Raw genomic sequence first — 22347 nt, 5'->3', positions numbered from 1 at the left:
TGCACACAAAGGTACAACAAGGAATGGAGAGTGATCCACTGGCACATCTGTAGAAGTTTCAAAATCGCAGTTCTACAAAACTCATGGAAACACAAACCAAAAACAATCATTGAAAACAAGGACATAATGCTCACGACGACCTGATGATCCCATCTAGCATGAACATAGAAAACATAGCACTCGAATACAAAAAGGAAAAGAAGGCATTGTTAATTGAGAGGTTTTAGTACCCAGTGATTTGTCTAAATAATGCAGAAATCAGGAAAATGACTTAATATCAAGACCTCAAGAATGAAAAGAAAAGATCCTGGAAGCTAAGGAGCACCTAAATTGAATCAGTGATCATTGGAGCAATGGGAATGATAAAAAAGAACCTCACGGAGATCGCACAAACCATCCCTGGGAACATTACCACAAACAAATTACAGTTGGGGGATGTCTAGGGCTCAGTGACGATCCTGAAAAAAGCCCGTGGGACAAATCTCTGAGAACAACAAAACTTCACAACTTAACCCATGAATCACGATCTTTCACCAAAAGGTGGATAATTTGAGTCCTTGGAGGGCTCTGTTCCACCTTCTGAAACCCAAATTATAGAGAAAATAATCAGACACTTCTCTTTTGAGCAATAGATGCATAAATATAGTACAATTTATCTTGTGGCCCCAGAACCAAACAAACAATATATATATGTAACAATCCTCACATCCATAATTAATAGTAAAAGTAATAATTTTAAACTTACTCTGTGCATTCACAAGCACCAGATATGACATTTCCATCGCTGTTCAGAAGCACCCAAACCAGACACTCCACATCTTCCTCAGGGAAGTCTACCTTGTACATCCAACTCCAAAGTAAATGTAGCTGGCACAAACTTTGTGTATTTTCACAACATGAAGATGTCCTTTGCCGACGAGTTGGTTACCGTTACCTGGTAAAGACGCACGGCATAGTCTTTCCAATTACTGACATCCATTAAATAAATCACCAAGCCTGCCATGTTCACAGTCGGCACTCCCACAAGGTTCAAATTCCATGCACTGGAAGAAATCCGTCGAGGGTTTGGGTCGCACATACCCGTCCACGCGGGCCTTGCACTGGCCCACATGGTCGGAAGTTTACATTACGCGCAGCTGCCCGTTTGGCGAGCTTAAAAAGTTATCCAAGCCTTTTGTTGATCAGAGGCAAAGCCCTTTCTCTCAGGTGCTTTCCAAATATTTTCAGCTTCTTTTAGATACTTTGTGAGCCATTTCTGGTAACGTTCTTTATCTCACACATATGATATAATTTAGGGTGTCCTGAACACCACCATTTTTAGGGGTTTCTACGCATGCGCACCGAGCATTCTGGGAAGGATTACATCATTTTGAATGTCCCGTATTGGCACAGTCATTGTTGAGACTTCCGGTTTGTGTCGCGACATTATACTTGACCAGCAATTTAAAAATCAGTGGTTGGACAATCACTTCTGGTCAGCCATTTTCTCAAGCTGTCAAGGTCAATAATTTGGACCTCCGGGTCCAATTTTTTAAATCTTCAATTTTCATCCGATGTACTTGATATTTGACCAAGGTTTGCAAATTGCATCACTGAATTGGTTCACCAAAAGTAAGAACGATCAATTTAGCCGTTTTCTATGACAATTTCACCACATTAACAGCAAACGGGACTTTTTATGATCATATTAATGCTATATCTCAAAAAGTTTTCAAGATATTAAATTTAAACTTACACAGCTTATTGATACGTTTATGTAAAAGTTGGTCAAACTTAGTCAATGTCAAGGCCATCAAAAACATGTAAAACAATTATTGGATTGCAGTTACAATATTTATCAACAAAATTTGTTGTGCATAACAATCAATCATGTAAAACGCTTGATAAAGCACATTTTCGAAATTGCTGTTTCCATGGCAACAATTTTATATTTGGATTTAACAACTAACAGCTTATTTAAAATCAGATATATCAGGCAGTTAGTTGTCTATTTCATCATTAAAAGGTACTGAGATACCATATCCAATTTGACTTGGATCGCTCCTGGAATTTCAGACTTTGGCATGTAGCGGGTCCTGCAACTGCGCAGTATTTCAATCTCGAAAACCGTAATCATCATGAGCATCGAGCTTTAAAAATCCAAACTACAGACTCATAAAAAGGTCAAAGTACATGAGAATCAGAGTTCAGGTATCCCAGGCAACGGGAAATTTTTGGCAAAAGCCTCCACTTCAGCACAAAGACTCGCTGTTGGCTCATGCCAGGCCTCGTCCTGTAACAGCCTCTTGCGAAATTCGTGCAGGACCTCTTTGTCATTACCTTGCTTCTGGATTTGTAATGTCAGCTGAATTCCTGAAGCCATAATGGGACAAACAGACAAGGAAACGGGATTAATAACACAGTATGTCAGATTTGAGTACAGTAAACCCTTATATCATGGGGGTTACGTCCCTGGAAAAATGCCACGATATTCAAAACTGTGATCGTTCAAAAACCAATTTCCTATGGGAATAAGGGGGTTAGGTTCCTGGCCTTCGAGAAAATATAGAGTAAGGTGGGCAACAGCCAAAAATAAACACATCACAATTGAAACTACAGAGTTCATAGAACATGATACCTCATAGTGTTACTTCATTTTTAATAAAATAATGATTTTAACTACAGTAAAAAAAGAAAAATCCAAAGCTTTAGTGCTATTGAAGTAGTCCACAAGCAGTCCCAAAGAGCACCCTTATACACCACCCGATCGAACCTTTATTTAAATTGAAGTACGTACAGCAAAACTGGTGGTTCTTGGAAGTATTATGACATACGATTTGTGTACGACAGTCTTCAAGTATATAATTCAATTTATCTCACTCCTCTCTGTGCATCTGGACGAATTCAGAGGCAAAGTACGGTAAAACAAAAGACTCGTCTTCATAGTCATGTTCCAATTGGTGTTCAAAATACAACATTTTATTTAAATAAGCTGTTCTTCGATCATAAACTGATAATAGACAGACAGATGGAAATGAACCAATTGTCAGTGTCTCCGAATCGGCTTCCTGGGCAAAGGTAATAATGGGAGGTTTGCCATTGCCTTCTCAGCATTAGTTTGGGCAGGAATTTGTAATTTGTTCATGGCGCTGGCGACAGCTCGCCTCCTCTTCACAAAGGACACCGTGGGATCTTTAATGGCCACCAACTCAGACTGGAAGATGGACACCCAGTGTAATGTCTATCCGAGGGACGGCACACACATTGATGAATCACCCTGCCTGTGAAACACCAGGATGACAGTTTATAGCTGGGTCGGTAGTTGAACCCAATCTATACGACTTAGAGGCGAGTGTGCGTACCTCCAGGCCATCCTACGAGCTCCAAGGCCCCCACCATTCCTCCCCTATTTTAGTAATTTCTTAAATAGTTGCCCTTTGTAATCTTTCGAGTTTTTTATTTTTTTTATAAATCACCATGAGCCTTTGTAATCTATCTATTCAACCTGCAATTTCGAAACCAACAAATAAATCAAATTAAATAATCAATTTCTCCATCATTTTACGCTTCAGAGTCTATGAATGGTGTGCGAGAAACAAGAAAAGGCTCATGGTGGGAGGTCATCGTCACAAGTCATCTCAAAAACCATGATTGCTCGACATTAAACCACAATAACTAAATCGGTACAAAAAGAGGTTGCCGGCGATTGCTCAAAACCCACGGTATTTTATATTACTGTACAATTCTACTGCAGTGCAGTGGTGTGATTGCCAACAGAGGTCCCGGTTCTCTGGTCTACTTAGTGCTCACCATTCCTTTGTGATACAGGCCAATGATAAGAAAGAACATTTGTCAAATGTATGCAGTGATATTCCACTTACTCTTCTGAACCAGGAAGTCATTTTTGACGTTGGACCTTTCATTTGAAAAGGCCATCCGAAGAGAACAAGTCCTCGAATAAACACAGGATCGAAAACCAATCAGATTGCTGTGCTATACAATGCTGTGCATGAAAGAAAGTCTGTCATTAAAGGGAACACTGTTGGCATTGTGGAAGCCAACTTGAAATTATTAGAGGGGCTCTGGACAGATGCCATTGGATGGAATGGCCTGGTGAGCAGACATAAAGGTCGAATATTGGATGGCTGGGAATGATGAAAGACGGTCATCCATGAGAACAATTTCCATGACCTTGGTGGTTACAAGGTAACACCAAAAAGCCCATTGCCGGTGAAGTGTTGCGGCTCTGCAGAACTTTCTCTACCTGCTTGTTTTTTTTTGTATACAATGTCGAGACTCGTATGAGAGCCAACACACAGAAACACACAAGGGGAGCAGGAGACGAGAGGGGCAAGAGAGAGAGAGAGAAAGGAAAAACAGTGGGGAACAGAGACATGAGGAGATCTGTGGAAGAGAGAGATGGGCGGGGTACACAAGGTAAACAAGATGAACACTACAGGGACTTTCAGGAAGGAAAGCAGGGAATTTGAACGAGGTGAGTTTGGGGTAGATTAACGGGGGTAGAAAAGATTGTGATTTTGGATGGGGGAAGATATGAGATTATGGTGAACAGTTGTTTTGAAGACCCGGAGGGAAGAGTGGGATTGCACAGTGCGTGTGAGTTTCTTCCAAAGGCGGGAAAAAGAGAAGGAATGAAAGAGTGAAGGTGAGCAGTGATTCTTGATTTTGGTAGTTTTACCAGAAGAGGGTTGCTGGTGGACCTTGAGGACCCCGCAGAAATATGGGGGGAACATATATCAGCCAGAGCAAGGGGGGGAGGCGAGGCCGGAGAGGAGACGGGAGAAGACAGAAAGCCCACCGACCTGCCTGTGCTGAGAGAGTAAGAGACAAAGACTCTGCCTCATCGCGGGAGATACCAATGACCCCAAATGCCTTGGTTTCCACAGCGTGAAGCCGAGAAAGGTGAAAGGTGGGAGAACCAGCCCAGAGGGGAGAGCAGAACTCCATCAGGCTGCTGACGATAGCTTTGTATGTGGTCAGGAGCTCAGGTGGGTCGAGGAAGGACTTTGCATGATGGAGGATTCCCAATCGGCGACTGGCTTTGGAGGCCAGGTTGGAAATGTGGCTTTCCCAGGAAAGATCATGGCAGATAGTGAGACCCAGAAGCTTGAATGAAAGGACTTCTTCAAGAGGATTGTTGATAAAGTAGATTGGGGGGGGGGGGGTTCTAGATGGTCCTTTCAGAGAGACATAGTGAGAGTGTGAGATTTGTCAAGGTTGAAAGACATGTTCCACGTGTTGGACCAGCTTGTCATTTTATCCAGATCTGCTGCAGAGTGAAAAGTTGGGTTGTGAAAGATTGTGGGTTGTGAAAGACAGTCAATAAGCCAGAGAGTAAAAGGAGGTAAGAGGGGGAAAAGGTGGGGACAGTTGAATGAGTTGGGTGCACGATATTATGAGGCAGACTAGGAATTGAGACATTCTTCCTCGTTTTGAGTCGAGTTGGGAGGGGGTAGAGGGAAGGTGGTGCAGTAACGTAAAACAGGGACGGGCAAGACAAGGCACCACCATCAGTTTGAGGAAGGAGATCAATTGGAGAGTTTGGCCTTCAGATTAGTAAGATTAGTCAGCAAGAATTTGTCTCACTAATCTGAAGGCCAAACTCTCCAATTGATCTCCTTCCTCAAACTGATGGTGGTGCCTTGTCTTGTCCTTCCCCGTTTTACGAATTCTTGCTTGCCCGAGGAGACACACCCTTGTTGCGAGCCTTATGGAGTGACGTAAAGTTGCCCTCTGTGGGGTTAGCCTTCTATGTTGAGGAAGCAAACTGCTTGACTGTAACCACCTCACCACAGGATTGAGTGTACCAGGGTCAAGAGGATGGATAAGGTAGCCAGAGGCAGATGGGATAAACTGGTGATGAGGATCAAGTTAGGCATTATGAAGGTAACTCGGTAAAGAACACAGAAAAGACATAAATAAGGGGTTTGCTCACCTTTGTGGATGAAAAGTCCAACCTGTCGGAAGTCATCCTCGAGCAGGCCGCGGGATGTTAGAGCTGGTGTGCCAAAGCGCAGGCCGCTCGGCCGCAGAGCACTCTTATCACCTGCAGAGGCAGCACTGCATTAGATACAACATAATCTAATGTATTCTCTGTGAAGGCCTCTGTTAAGATTCATGTTGGCAGAGAAAATAAACAATGATCTTCGTGTCAAAAAGTTGATAAAGAGGATGCGAAGCACTGTGGCAAACGCGGTGCTGACCGTTTTTGAAAGTTAGCCCGTCGTCAAAGCAAAACACCTTTTGCACCGACAAAAGACTAATTGCTCAAATCATCAGCAGCACAACATCCGCTACGGTAAATACTCTGCCAACCTTGAGTTGATAAAATCCATTGCATCACAGTAGTTTGGCAAACAGGCATCAAAAGAGATGATACAATGGGTTGGGTGTGCGAAAGATTACCTGGGCAGGTGTTCTTATTGCAGGCAATGCCGCAGAGTTCCAGAACTTTTTCCGCTCTCCCTCCGTCAGTACCCTGTTTCTTGAGGTTGACAAGGAGGAGGTGGTTGTCCGAACCACCTGAACAACAAGATTAAATCTGACATTTGAAACGTTCACAAGCCATTACAGGGAGGGGACAAATGACTCAAAGAGAAGAAAATCCATCTCTTAAGGAGTCGTTTTCTTAAAAAAAAAACTCAGCGGCATGTACGATGTTTAGACACCCATCGACTCTCATACCGGTAACTATATCGTAGCCGTGTTCGGACAGGACCTGGCAGAGCACACGGCAGTTGACGACAACTTGTTGTTGGTACATCTTGAATTCAGGTGTTCTGGCCTGCTTAAGTGCCACCGCCACTCCTGCAAAAACAAATTAAATAAATGCATTCTGTAGGCTTTACGGGCATTCAGTCACAGAGACGAGTGGGTAGTGTATCGCCGTATGCTTGTGCAGTAGTAGTAGTAGTAGTAGTAGTAGTAGTAGTAGTAAGCATACCTGCAATGGCGTGGTTATGTGGTCCACCCTGCAGTCCAGGAAATACAGCCTGATTGATTGGATTCTCCAGGTTGTACATAACCTCCTTCCCACTCTTGGAATCAATGCTGCGTACACCTAATTACAAACACCTGTTAACGTTTCCTTTTATTTACTCTTTCAAACCAAAAAGCAGGTCATTGATTGAATAAGTTCTGCATAAACATCAAACAAAAACAACCTTGAGGATGGATGGATTACCATCACTACGATGCAAGTGCAATGCATGGACGGAGTGTGCAAGCAGCAAATTTGATTGGTCAAGATGTTGTAAAATGCCACAATATTTTGGTCCAAGTATGGCTAAATGGAAGAGTTTTGAAGGTACCAAAACATTAGTTATTTGTTCCTGTTGTTTGTGTCCTTTATGACATCCTTAAAAACAGTTTGGTACGATTCTCAATTTTGTTTCACTGACAGACAGGCAGGGTAAAAAATTATTATCTCACTCTTCTCTGTGCATGCATGATTCAGAGCCAAAGTACTGCTATAAGCTGCAGGTTCGTTTTCTGATGCATTCAAAATCTACAAAAATGTGTGTGTGTGTGTGTGTGTGTGTGTGTGTGTGTGTGTGTGTGTGCGTGTGTGTGTGCTGTTCTTTTACAGCCGAACTGTAGTACCTAGAGGCCCAAAGTTTCGGTATAGGCATTTCAGAATCTGGGAAAGGTTTTAAGCTACAGCACGTTGGCATTGACGTCTGTTTTGAGACCGTCCAAGGCTGCGATGAGGTGTATATTGGGATGTGAGGTCAGGCAGTGCTGCCACAGGCCTGCAGGAAAAATTAGGTAACCACCATGAGGCCAATAACCCCATAGCTTTTCAATGTCCAAGACGTCCCAAAGCTCACCCAGAAGGGCATCCCTATCCCTCCCCCCCCCATATCCCATATCCCACCTGGGTAACCCTGTTAGTACTGTATAGCATTAAATTGAAATAAGGTCGTCATCGATGATAAACTGACACTTGGAGACGGACAGACAAAGTGAACCAACTGCTCAACCTTGCTTTTCGCTTCATGTATGCAGCGTTAAAAACAATGATCGGCCAGTGTTTGTTTGGCGTTATCCATCTGGAAAACAGATTCAATGAGCTGATGACAGTTCCGGTTTTCAAATCCTCGGTGGCAATGTGAGGCCTTGGGGAACTGAGTGCGGATGGGGGACGGCGTGTGGATGGGGGAGGGGTGGGTGGTGGGGATTACCACAAATATCACGATTGGTGTTGCTTATAATTTCATATCATCTTACACATCTACAAGATTTGTCAAATGCCAAAGGAACACATTACAGATGACCTCTGGATCTCAATAACAACGGCGCATTCAAGCTCTTGCTTGGTTACAAGTTGTTCCAATGTTATGCGGCGTTAACTCGGGCACACAATAAAACCAAAAGCATTTGCTAGCCGCCATTTCCTTCAACACAATGAACATGATCAAATCCTCAGCGGCAGCGATATTTGTTGAAACCGAGTTGTGTGACTCACCGTTACAGGTTTCCTTTAGGACTGCTACGTTACGCAATGCGGTGACCCGACAAGCGTAAACACGACTCGGAATTGAATGCTAGTATTTTGGGAAAAGAATCGACGAATAATTATCCTCCTGTAAAATATTTCACCCATCCGGCCTATCGTGGGTGACGCTCATAGCTCGCCTGATCAAAACTCCCCCACTCCTAATAATAATATTATCCAATTAGAACAACACCATCAGTACGTTTCTGGCCATTTTATGCACTGTATACAAGCATCATCATCAGGTTGTTAAAGCCAACCATCTCTCGTTCATTACCTTTGCGATAAAAGATAATCCCGGCACGACAACCCCTGAGAGTTTTGTGAGTCGTCGTCGTGACGATGTGACAGTGTAGAAACGGGGAAGGAATCACATCCGCCGCCACCAAGCCGCTCACATGCGCCATGTCCGCCATAAGGTACGCCGAATTCTCATCGGCAATGGCACGCATACGCTCATAATCGAGGTTGCGGGAATAACAGCTCACACCTTGTCTCAGTGGAGGGGGGGAAACAAACACAATGGAGCTTATTCACCCTCCATGTGAACTTCGAATAGCCAGATATACATTTGTACCAAAGTGCTTTTTTCATATGCAATCTTAGCTTAGGGAAGAACAAGATGATGGAGAGCTGAATATACTGACAAATGAGATGGTAGGAAAACAACCGGACACAATAAGGTAGAGAGAGAGAGAGAGAGAGAGAGAGAGAGAGAGAGAGAGAGAGAGAGACTGAGAGAGAGACTGAGAGAGAGACTGAGAGAGAGACTGAGAGACAGACTGAGAGACAGACTGAGAGACAGACTGAGAGAGAGACTGAGAGAGACTGAGAGAGACTGAGAGAGACTGAGAGAGACTGAGAGAGACTGAGAGAGACTGAGAGAGACTGAGAGAGACTGAGAGAGACTGAGAGAGACTGAGAGAGACAGTGAGAGACAGTGAGAGACAGTGAGAGACAGTGAGAGACAGTGAGAGAGAGAGTGAGACAGTGAGAGAGACTGAGAGAGAGTGAGAGAGAGTGAGAGAGAGAGAGAGAGAGAGAGAGAGAGAGACAGACAGACAGACAGACAGACAGACAGAGAGACAGAGAGACAGAGAGACAGAGAGACAGAGAGACAGAGAGACAGAGAGACAGAGAGACAGAGAGACAGAGAGACAGAGAGAGAGAGAGAGAGAGAGAGAGAGAGAGGAAGATGATAACCTGCAGGTTAGAGATGTGTGCATGAGGAACATTAACCTGGGCAGAGAGAGAGATCACAGGTAGGAATGGAACAGGCCAAACACCTGAGCTATATTCAGATCCAGCATCGTCCTCATTTAAAAGCCAAAATCTCAGCCTCAATGCCAATTCCGTCCCAGATATTTAAACCCTTATTGCAGAATACATGACTTTAAAAGGTCACGTGGTGCCAAAATATTCCTTTGAACACCGTCATACGAGATAGCAAGACAAAACATAATCAACAATGAACCGTGGCAGCCGTGTTACAAAGATTATCTGAAAATATGATCGAGGAAAACGGAGCCCATAATAATGATCCCGTGCTGACGGATGCTCGGTTCACGCTCGACGTATCATGACGAAATGTCTTGGAAAGAAAAATCCAAAGCTCACCGGCGACAATGATCTTCGGGTGGAAGAGCCTGGCATTCTTCTGCAGCTGATCGTAATCAATCAGACCACTCTCGGGAAGTACCTGCATACGCACAGAGAAGAAATCAGAGCTCCGGCATTCCCGACGTGCACGCTTTGTGCCGTGTCCTGTCTTTGCTCTGCAATCTGCAAACACATCAACCTATACAGCTCAAAAGTGAGCGAATCGTGCAGTCTTAACACCAAACCCGCTCACTTTGTACGGCATCGACTCGAAAAAGATGGACGTGGCGGAGACTCGCTTCTTATCGGTCATAAAGCCGTGGCTGAGGTGGCCACCATCGGGAAGGTCTAGGCCCATGATGCGGCCATGGGGCTCGGCCAATGCCGTGTACACTGCAAAGTTAGCCGGGCTCCCTGTGAATGAGAAACACCCACTGTCCAGCTCGCGTCACCCAAGCTTCAAGGTTTTATTGTCGAAGAGAACCTGGTGTCCCAGTGGCTTATTACCCGAGTAAGGCTGCACGTTGACACCCCACTCTTCCTCCTTCAGTCCGTAGAGGTCAAGAGCACGTTTCTGGCACAACCTCTCCAATTCGTCCACAAACACTGTGCCACCATAATACCTGCAGGACAATACAGTGTTCAAGGTGATTGGAGAAACAAAATTATAAATAAATAAACAAACAAATAAAGACAGAGATGGAGGAAAGAGAGAAGAGCAAGGTAAAAATGAAATTATCAGTTGTGTGAGCAGAATATTTAAATCGATGATGACGGATGTGCGGTGGAAGATTTCCACCAGTGACACAGCTATCATTCAGTGATGAAGCAATTCCGTCATTCCACCACATACACATCAAAGCAGGCAACACCACAAGCGGTAGAATGAGCGACGAGGGTACACAGCTCACCGAGCGCCGGGGTACCCTTCCGAGTACTTGTTCTGTAGACACGAGCCTAAGGATTCAAGCACGGCAAGGCTGGTAAAATTTTCCGACGCGATGAGTTCAAGACCACAGCGCTGCCTCCTTCCCTCCTTGCGGATAATCTCGTAAACCTGATGACACATGAATCAAAGACAGGAGCCTGTGATGACATCAGGTACAGGATTAAAGATTACATATACAATTTTTTTATTACTTCCATTAGGCATGGACTGTGTGTGTGTGTAAATGGTTTTGTTCAAACTGTTCATTTGGAATATTTGCAAAGGATATTTACCTCCACCACCAAAGGTGAAAGAGGTTATGTCTTCACTTCTTTCTGTCTGTCTGTGTACATGATATCTCAAAAAAGTTGTGGACGAATCCGGATGAAATTTTGTGGACATGTTGGGTGTGTGACAAGAACGAACCGATTAGATTTTGGTGAAGATCCGGATCCGGATCAGACTATTGCAATTTTTTTAATTGATTCTTCACCATTGAGAGATTGGGCCAAACGCGATATCGTACTGTATAGCATGATGTATTTAAAAAATGTATTGGACCCGATATGTTCTCATGGATCAGGTATTATGTGGCGGAGGAATGCGCTATACCGAGTGCCCTTGGAGTTGTTCATTTATTTACTTTTATGAAAACACCACTTGTTTACAGACTTCCTGTATGGATGCATAATTACAGAAAATTAACAGAAGATGGCGGCAAAAAAAACATATCACAATGTTATATATTTCTTAACAGCAAGGGAAAGGGAGGAAAAAATAAAATTTAAAAAAAAGGAAAAATATAAAGTTAAAAAAAAAAGATTGAGGCAGTGGTCTGTTGCCTATACACCGCCCGGTTCAATTTCGGCTGATTATCATAATTTTCCTGCAGGTTTGGATTAATTTGGAAGAATTTTTCCTTAATTTTTACAGACAGACAGACCGGTAGTATTAGCCTATTATATGTATTTGCATGATAGATGACTTATTGAAACAAACTTCAAGCCCAAGAGATACCATCAGTAGCACATAGTGTGAACTGCACTGCCAGCATGGCTTTGTCAGATATGGCGACTTCAGCAAACAGTGCCAGGACGTAGCAGAAAAACCTTTCACCTTTATCGAGGGAAAGTTTGCTTTGGGCAATTTTACTCGTCAGAGCAACTAACTTTTCCATCCAATGAGACGTCATTGATACTTCGGCACAACAGTACAATCTCTTTAAATCGAGACAACAATACGATGGTGAAAGACGAGGTCAGTGATTCTCCAATTTCAAACTCGTGTATCGTTCAACTTGATTCCTCCATGTATTGCACAACTTCATAAGAGGGCCAGTGTTTCATGGAGCAGAAGGCCCAACTGCTTTTGATCGATTCAAGGTATGTACAGGACACAAAAATCATAGATGGCTACCATCTGGACTCCACAATGCAGCACACACATTGTGTGATGGCTACAAGCTGGCATTGAAATCCTCAGAACAAGGATCTTAAAGCGAGGTTAGGAGTGCAGATGGTACCATAAAGCTAAACGGCATGATCATTGCCCAATAATAACACTTGATTGGATTGGAGTGAAACATGATAATTCTCCTGAAGTTTCTTGAAACTTTCATACTTTTTCTTGTAACTGTTTGTATGTGGTGCTATTTTGCCCTCCTCCCCTCTCCTCCCCCCCAACCCCCTAACCCCTCCCTCCCTCCCAGCCCCCTAACCCCTCCCTCCCTCCCAGCCCCTAACCCCTCCCTCCTCCCAGCCCCCTAACCCCTCCCTCCCTCCCAGCCCCTAACCCCTCCCTCCCTCCCAGCCCCCTAACCCCTCCCTGCCTCCTAACCCTTCCCTGCCTCCTAACCCCTCCCTCCTAACCCTTCCCTGCCTCCTAACCCTTCCCTGCCTCCTAACCCCTCCCTCCTAACCCTTCCCTGCCTCCTAACCCCTCCCTCCTAACCCTTCCCTGCCTCCTAACCCCTCCCTCCTAACCCTTCCCTGCCTCCTAACCCCTCCCTCCTAACCCTTCCCTGCCTCCTAACCCCTCCCTCCTAACCCTTCCCTGCCTCCTAACCCCTCCCTCCTAACCCTTCCCTGCCTCCTAACCCCTCCCTCCTAACCCTTCCCTGCCTCCTAACCCCTCCCTCCTAACCCTTCCCTGCCTCCTAACCCCTCCCTCCTAACCCTTCCCTGCCTCCTAACCCCTCCCTCCTAACCCTTCCCTGCCTCCTAACCCCTCCCTCCTAACCCTTCCCTGCCTCCTAACCCCTCCCTCCTAACCCTTCCCTGCCTCCTAACCCCTCCCTTCTAACCCTTCCCTGCCTCCTACCCCCTCCCTCCTAACCCTTCCCTGCCTCCTAACCCCTCCTTTCTAACCCTTCCCTGCCTCCTCACCCCTCCCTCCCTCCTAACCCCTCCCTCCCTCCCAGCCCCTCCCTCCCTCCCCTGCCTCCTAACCCCTCCCTCCCTCCCAGCCCCTCCCTCCCTCCCCTGCCTCCTAACCCCTCCCTCCCTCCCAGCCCCTCCCTCCCTCCCTCCCCTGCCTCCTAACCCTCCCTCCCTCCCAGCCCCTCCCTCCCTCCCTCCCCTGCCTCCTAACCCCTCCCTCCCTCCCAGCCCCTCCCTCCCTCCCTCCCCTGCCTCCTAACCCCTCCCTCCTTCCCTCCCCTGCCTCCTAACCCCTCCCTCCCTCCCTCCCCTGCCTCCTAACCCCTCCCTCCCTCCCAGCCCCTATGTTTAGGTAGCCCATGACTTCCTGCAAGGCCTTTCCATGAACATGGTAAAAAATTTTAAAAAATTACATTCACTATGAATATAAAAAATAAAATAATTACATTCACAATGAATATAAAAAATAAAATTACAATCACTATGAATATAAAAATATAATAATTACATTCACTATGAATATAAAAAAGAAAATAATTGCATTCACTATGTATATAAAAAATAAAATAATTACATTCACTCTGACTATAAAATATAAAATAATTACATTCACTCTGAATATAAAAAATAAAATTACATTCACTATGGATATAAAAAATAAAATTACATTCACTCTGAATATAAAAAATAAAATACATTCACTCTGAATATAAAAAATAAAATAATTACATTCACTATGAATATAAAAAATAAAATAATTACATTCACAATGGATATAAAAAATAAAATAATTACATTCACGATGAATATAAAAAATAAAAGAATTACATTCACTATGAATATAAAAAATAAAATAATTACATTCACTACGGATATAAAAATTAAAATAATTACATTCATTACGAATATAAAAAAATAAAATAATTACATTCACTATGAATATAAAAAATAAAATTACATTCACTACAAATATAAAAAATAAAATAATTACATTCACTATGAATATAAAAAAGAAAATAATTGCATTCACTATGTATATAAAAAATAAAATAATTACATTCACTCTGACTATAAAATATAAAATAATTACATTCACTACGAATATAAAAAATAAAATTACATTCACTCTGAATATAAAAAATAAAATTACATTCACTATGGATATAAAAAATAAAATTACATTCACTCTGAATATAAAAAATAAAATACATTCACTCTGAATATAAAAAATAAAATAATTACATTCACTATGAATATAAAAAATAAAATAATTACATTCACAATGGATATAAAAAATAAAATAATTACATTCACGATGAATATAAAAAATAAAAGAATTACATTCACTATGAATATAAAAAATAAAATAATTACATTCACTACGGATATAAAAATTAAAATAATTACATTCATTACGAATATAAAAAATAAAATAATTACATTCACTATGAATATAAAAAATAAAATTACATTCACTACAAATATAAAAAATAAAATAATTACATTCACTATGGATATAAAAAATAAAATAATTACGTTCACTATTAATATAAAAAATAAAATAATTACATTCACTACGAATATAAAAATTAAAATAATTACATTCACGAAGGATATAAAAAATAAAATAATTACATTCACTACGAATCTAAAAAATAAAATAATTACATTCACTATAAATATAAAAAATAAAATTACATTCACTACGAATCTAAAAAATAAAATTACATTCACTATGAATATAAAAAATAAAATTACGTTCACTATGAATATAAAAAATAAAATTACATTCACGACGAATATAAAAAATAAAATAATTACATTCACTATGAATATAAAAAATAAAATAATTACGTTCACTATTAATATAAAAAATAAAATAATTACATTCACTACGAATATAAAAATTAAAATAATTACATTCACGAAGGATATAAAAAATAAAATAATTACATTCACTACGAATCTAAAAAATAAAATAATTACATTCACTATAAATATAAAAAATAAAATTACATTCACTACGAATCTAAAAAATAAAATGATTACATTCACTATGAATATAAAAAATAAAATTACGTTCACTATGAATATAAAAAATAAAATTACATTCACGACGAATATAAAAAATAAAATAATTACATTCACTATGAATATAAAAAATAAAATAATTACGTTCACTATGAATATAAAAAATAAATAATTACATTCACTATGGATATAAAAAAAATAAAATAATTACATTCACTATGAATATAAAAAAATAAAATAATTACGTTCACTACGAATATAAAAATTAAAATAATTACATTCACTATAAATATAAAAAATAAAATAATTACATTCACTACGAATCTAAAAAATAAAATGATTACATTCACTATGAATATAAAAAATAAAATTACGTTCACTATGAATATAAAAAATAAAATTACATTCACGACGAATATAAAAAATAAAATAATTACATTCACTATGAATATAAAAAATAAAATAATTACGTTCACTATGAATATAAAAAATAAATAATTACATTCACTATGGATATAAAAAAATAAAATAATTACATTCACTATGAATATAAAAAATAAAATAATTACGTTCACTATGAATATAAAAAATAAATTACATTCACTATGGATATAAAAAAATAAAATAATTACATTCACTATGAATATAAAAAAATAAAATAATTACGTTCACTATGAATATAAAAAATAAAAAAAACACTCAACCTCAGGGTCATTCTCAGACAAAGGCTGCTGCAGCATGGTATCGTGTCTGCTCCACATGGCACTGTCTCTCTGATTCTCCATGAAAACAAAAGCAGGTCACGACCTGTCATGGGAGGTAAGTGAAAGAAAATTAATTTTAGAAGATGGTAAAATGAAAAATAGTGAGAAAAAGTTGACAGTGATGAATCGGGAGGAGGGTGGTGATTTGAAGTGGACAAAGGAAAGGGAAAGAGTAAGGTTGAACACTAATGTGTGTGTGCGTGTGTGTGCGTGTGTGTGTGTGTGCGTGTGTGCGTGTGTGCATGTGTGCATGTGTGCGTGTGTGCATGTGTGCGTGTGTGCGGCATAGGTTGCGGAGAAAGGGAAGAGTAATTCGAATGGGTAAGTAAGGAATGGGTTAAATAGGCGGAATGGAGTAAGTCGGTGGAATGGGGTAAGTAGGTGGAATGGGGTAAGTAGGTGGAATGGGGTAAGTAGGTGGAATGGGGTAAGTAGGTGGAATGGGGTAAGTAGGTGGAATGGGGTAAGTAGGTGGAATGGGGTAAGTAGGTGGAATGGGGTAAGTAGGTGGAATGGGGTAAGTAGGTGGAATGGGGTAAGTAGGTGGAATGGGGTAAGTAGGTGGAATGGGTTTAGTAGGTGGAATGGGTTTAGTACGTGGAATGGGGTAAGTAGGTGGAATGGGGTAAGTAGGTGGAATGGGTTTAGTAGGTGGAATGGGTTTAGTAGGTGGAATGGGGTAAGTCGGTGGAATGGGGTAAGTCGGTGGAATGGGGTAAGTCGGTGGAATGGGGTAAGTCGGTGGAATGGGGTAAGTCGGTGGAATGGGGTAAGTCGGTGGAATGGGGTAAGTCGGTGGAATGGGGTAAGTCGGTGGAATGGGGTAAGTCGGTGGAATGGGGTAAGTCGGTGGAATGGGGTAAGTCGGTGGAATGGGGTAAGTCGGTGGAATGGGGTAAGTCGGTGGAATGGGGTAAGTCGGTGGAATGGGGTAAGTAGGTGGAATGGGGTAAGTAGGTGGAATGGATTAAGTAGGTGGAATGGGGTTAGTAGGTGGAATGGGTTTAGTACGTGGAATGGGGTAAGTAGGTGGAATGGGTTAAGTAGGTGGAATGGGGTAAGTAGGTGGAATGGGTTTAGTAGGTGGAATGGGGTAAGTAGGTGGAATGGGTTAAGTAGGTGGAATGGGGTAAGTCGGTGGAATGGGGGTAAGTAGGTGGAATGGATTAAGTAGGTGGAATGGGGTAAGTATGTGGAAGGGGTTTAGTAGGTGGAATTGGTTTAGTACGTGGAATGGGGTAAGGAGGTGGAATGGGGTAAGTATGTGGAATGGGTTTAGTAGGTGGAATTGGTTTAGTACGTGGAATGGGGTAAGTAGGTGGAATGGGTTAAGTAGGTGGAATGGGGTAAGTAGGTGGAATGGGTTTAGTACGTGGAATGGGGTAAGTAGGTGGAATGGGGTAAGTAGGTGGAATGGGGTAAGTAGGTGGAATGGGGTAAGTAGGTGGAATGGGTTTAGTGGGTGGAATGGGTTTAGTAGGTGGAATGGGTAAGTAGGTGGAATGGATATGTGTAGCAGTTTTGAAGATTGCATCATAATAATAAAAAATCCGTGTTCGTGTTGTTATAGTAAAGAGGGTAAACAGAAGAAAAATATCTCCATAATGAAAGGAAAACGTTCTCAACGTGAAAACGTTTTTGTCGCCATCGCTCTGTGGAGTTAACATCCTCCATGACTTGGTTTACACGGACTTTACACAGCAGCGTCGATAACCTCCTCCCTCCCCAGAGCAAACTGTGGTTTATAATTAGAGAACAATCCTCCCAGTCATGTCACGTGACCGGTCAGGCCACGTGCACTTCAAAGTTTCAAACCAAATCAAGTTATAGTTACCAAATCCAACCAATGACGAGAAAAATTCCCCACTTGACGTAAACGCCTTTGGTAACACGACAGAAAACACAGGAATTTGCAGGAATAAGTAAAAATCGTGGGAAACAAGAATGAGCTCCAACGAAACGCAAGTTTGAAGTAATAACCAAAAAACCCCAATCGCAATTACAAAATACATCAAAAGTTCCATTTATAATGTAAACCGTTACCTTTCAAGTTTTCAACAACCTCGCCCAGTCAAGGCGGGCAAAGCACCGGCTCAGCAACAGCGAACACTGAGACGAGCTACGACGTTACGTCATCACGTCAGCACGGTGAAACGCTCAGCAGTCCATTGAGTGAAACCACCGACTCAGAAACGCCTCAACAGCAAACCAATGAGAGACGAGGTACGTCATTACGTCAGCACGGTAAAACGCTCGGCAGTCTGTTGAGTGAAACCACCGACTCAGAAATACCTCAACAGCAAACCAATGAGAGACGAGTTACGTCATTACGTCAGGAAGGTTCAACGCTCGGCAGTCGAGAAGGGGCGAACCATCGGTTCAGAAATACCTCAACAGCAAACCAATGAGAGACGAGCTACGTCGTGGCGTGATGATGTCAAGACGGTGAAACGTTCGGTTGGATTGTGATGCCATGATCCCTTCGCATACGTTCAACTTTTCACGAGTAGCTTGTTAATTATTAAAATATTTACGTAAACTGTTTAAACCTTCTTAGTGATTTTAAACGTCAAGTTAAAAAAAAAATATCCCGCTTATACACCGCGTAGATTTGGACAATGCAGCATCTCAGAGAATACAAATACAATAGAGATGAATTGATGATGATCAGATGATAATGAGATTTCACACAATCTTCATTTTTAAAAAAAATCGATGAGGAAATCGAGACTCATCGAAGAACTAAGAAATATGAAAGGTTTCCATTATTACAGTTGGAGATACGAGTACGTGCCCGTCTGTGCGTTGCAAACGTGAAAAAAAGAATTGTGACGTCAAAGCACCATGTCCTGTCATTGGTTTGGGAAATAAATGGCCATAACTTGGGAACCACTTGTCCGATTAATATCAAACCTTGAAAAGGCACATCCTCAGGGCCCCAGAAATATACCTGGCAAGTTTCAATGAGATTGGACCAGCGGTTGTCGAGAAACAGTGGTCACACACACACACACACACACACACACACACACACACACACACACACACACACACACACACACACACACACACACACACACACACACACACACACACACACACACACACATAGCTGAAATTATAGATAGATGTGGGAGAGCTGGAGACGAAGCAAGATGATTGCTTGGAGGGAAGTCCTCTTAACACATCCAATGAGGAATCCAGTAAATTGCAAATGGGCCTCATCATGACACTGACCGGTTGCTTCGGAGCGTTTCGTATCCCCAAGTCGCTGAATGGACCAGCATGAAGTCTTTAAGAAAGTAATCCTCCATGGAAAAAGATAAAATCCGGTGGAACGGAGTTGTCATGTACTGTGTTGGTTTGTCATGAGCATGCCGCTGACTGAGCAGAAATGGCAAATAAAGACAGTGCACACTGAGACCTCAATCAGAAGAGTCAGTGTCTTTTGTGCTCGTCATAAAATACCACAGGAACATAATATACCGGGCATGTGGGATACATTAAATGGTGTCAGAAGTGGGATCGAAATGGCTGGATTGAAGCCGCCAGGACACATCCCTTCAGGGAAACAACATCACACCATTTGAAAGCCTTTATCCCTTTCTTGTGGAAATGATTTTATGACCGGATGTCCTTCCTGACACCATAGTAGACCAGCCAAGGACCAAAATTGTGACTTTTTCCTGCATGGAATGTTAATAGCCGGTACCCATGCTAAATCAATCAGTCATAGGTCAGACAGAAACACTAGGGTGGATGCCACTAAAAATTTTGACCTTAAAGGTCATTTCAAGGTCATTTTGTGCCCCGAAAAAGGGTCAAATTTCAAAGTCATCCAAATATAGTCATGTGATATATCAAAAGAAAGGTATGGAAGAGACAAACTGTTTGGTACTATTTTTAGGTCAGAATATTGATCTCAGAAGTAGGTTATGTAGGTCAAAGTCCACCCCAGTATAATAATAAAGTCCACCCAAGTATAATACCGAAAAGTAGTCAGGAAAAAATACTACTACTACTTTTATAAAATATTTATTTAAATTGCCAAGAATTAATATATACAGATGCATCTTTTGAAGTATTATTAAAAACAAATGGCATTAGAATATCAAATTAGAACAAATGAATATATTTTTTAACAAAAATTTGATGTGTATGCAATATGTATTTGACAGAAGGTGTTCAATCTGATGGATTACAACAGTCAATAGAATTGCAGCCACAGGCATTTGTAGATTTCATTTTGTTTTTGAAGCAGGTGCATCCAGCAGTGTTTCACGTCATTTTGCAAGAGCAGCTCACAAGTTCGAGGCAGGACAATGATACAGGAGGTAGCCTGGTCCATTGAGTTTTCAGACAACCTTATACTCCTTCTTCCAAGCATCTGGGGGAAATGTCACAACAATAGTTTCTATCTCTGCCTGAAGCCAAATCTTGGCCTGGTAGTTGGCGCATTGCACATGAAGCTCCAAAGCATCACGTGTTGGAGGAAGCAGTTCCAGGCCTGTCTGACTGACTCTCTCTGACTGTCTAGTGTCTGACAGAGAGTCTGACTCTCTAGTGTCAGTGACTTGATGGCATCTGGCCTGTTTAGCGACATTCGAACAACGCACTAAAGGAATGCCTCAAGAAGTTGAACCAGATCTCGATGAGTGCATGACGAAGTTGTGCTCTGATTTGGACATTGAGCTTTCAAGAGGTAATACTTATGACATGGAGGATGTGTGGTGCATATACCAGGACATGTGTGCTGAGAGAAACATCCCTGTTCGTAACAGTTATCAGTCTAGAATAACAACCGTCTACGAAAAGGTTAAGAAAATGATCGGTTCAAAGGCAGGATATGTCAAACCTCTTTCAAATAGAGCACCAATAATGTACCCTGGTGAAAGGTCTAACTTCATTCTGTCAAAGGCATTGACAAAAAGTCATTAACGTGGTGGTTTATCCTCAGATTCGGAATCCACAAAAGATGAAGATGTTGGTGCTGTTGGGTTTAATCAAGGAAATATCTATCAAGAAATGGTACCTGTGGCACTGAGAATCTAAAAAGATCTCACAGACAGTCCAGGTTATTCCAGCAGTTGGCAAGGACTCGATGAAGAACATGTTGCACAAGTTTTCCCAAACAGCTTGTATCTATTTCTGCATTTACTGTTCAGTGATGTGGATGATCTTCATGAGGGAATTGCAGAAGGCAACAGTATCAAGCAGAGTGTGTGCAGCATTGCTCAAGACGTTGTGTATGCAGTGTCTAAATGCCCTGTCACACCTTGACGATTTAGCCAGCAAATGCCTGACGTATGCAAAATTTGGCTAAAACGCTGGCACACGTCGAATACGTTATGGGTAAGTTTTGTATACGTTAAGAGCACGCTGGCATACGTCGTAGTACGCTGGCATACGTCGGAGTACGCCGAGGTGTTAGACAAATTTTCCATGCTTGAAATTTTTCGACGAATGCCAGCGTATGGCTCACACGTTCCGCATAATGCTGGCCATAAGTTGTAGGCACGTTACGCGATCGTTGACACACGTTACTTGTAAGTTAATCATAAGTCGAAACACGTCGAGGTAATGTTTAGCGTACCCGAAACTTATTTCTAACCTATGAGTAACGTGTTGTAGGCACGTTACGCGATCGTTGACACACGTTACTTGTACACTACTCATAAGTCGAAACACATCAATGTAATGGTTAGCGTCAGTGTTCCAGACTCCCTGGTTTTTTTATCTTGCCAAAACGAAGTTTTTGCAAGATATGTTAGTCAGTTTGTATGTTTTTTTTTTGTTTTTTTTTGTTTGTTTGTTTGTCTGTAATCACGTATAAAAAATTCTGCAGAGCACAGTTATCAATGGAAATTTTTGTAACTTCGCATATCAGAGGCCTGTAGAGGTCCCTTTCAGTGCACAAAATTTTGAAGGTCAAGGTCACTTTGTCGCAAATCAGGGTAGTCGACGAAACCCTTATTTTTTGGAGTAATTTTGATCGGATCGTCTTCAAACTTCATGGGAATATAGTTCATGGTCTGGCGCTCAGCTGATTAATTTTTGGTGGTGATTGGCCTTGACCTTCATGGTTAGCGCCTGAGGTCAAACATATTTGACCCCAAGGTCAAATTTTCAAGTTTTAGGAACCATATCGTG

At 41.6% G+C, this 22347-nt stretch overlaps 1 protein-coding gene across 1 annotated transcript; it reads right to left on the bottom strand.

The window, feature by feature from the left end:
- Positions 1–1811: 1811 nt before the first annotated feature.
- SHMT1 (serine hydroxymethyltransferase 1) lies at positions 1812–18506 on the bottom strand. The gene is made up of 12 exons (XM_085863052.1): positions 18241–18506; positions 16138–16240; positions 11008–11153; positions 10604–10719; positions 10350–10510; positions 10115–10196; positions 8775–8987; positions 6944–7060; positions 6685–6807; positions 6406–6522; positions 5936–6046; positions 1812–2352 (listed from the first exon to the last, which is right to left on the bottom strand). The coding sequence occupies exons 2-12, from the start codon at positions 16216–16218 to the stop codon at positions 2180–2182; spliced, it is 1440 nt and encodes a 479-aa protein (XP_085719178.1). The 5' UTR covers positions 16219–16240; positions 18241–18506; the 3' UTR covers positions 1812–2179.
- Positions 18507–22347: the final 3841 nt, after the last annotated feature.

Source organism: Eptatretus burgeri, chromosome 17, assembly GCF_056783735.1.
Source record: "Eptatretus burgeri isolate ZD-2024b chromosome 17, Ebu_testis_v1, whole genome shotgun sequence".
Lineage (NCBI taxonomy): Eukaryota > Metazoa > Chordata > Myxini > Myxiniformes > Myxinidae > Eptatretus > Eptatretus burgeri.
This window is presented reverse-complemented; position numbering and strand designations above follow the sequence as displayed.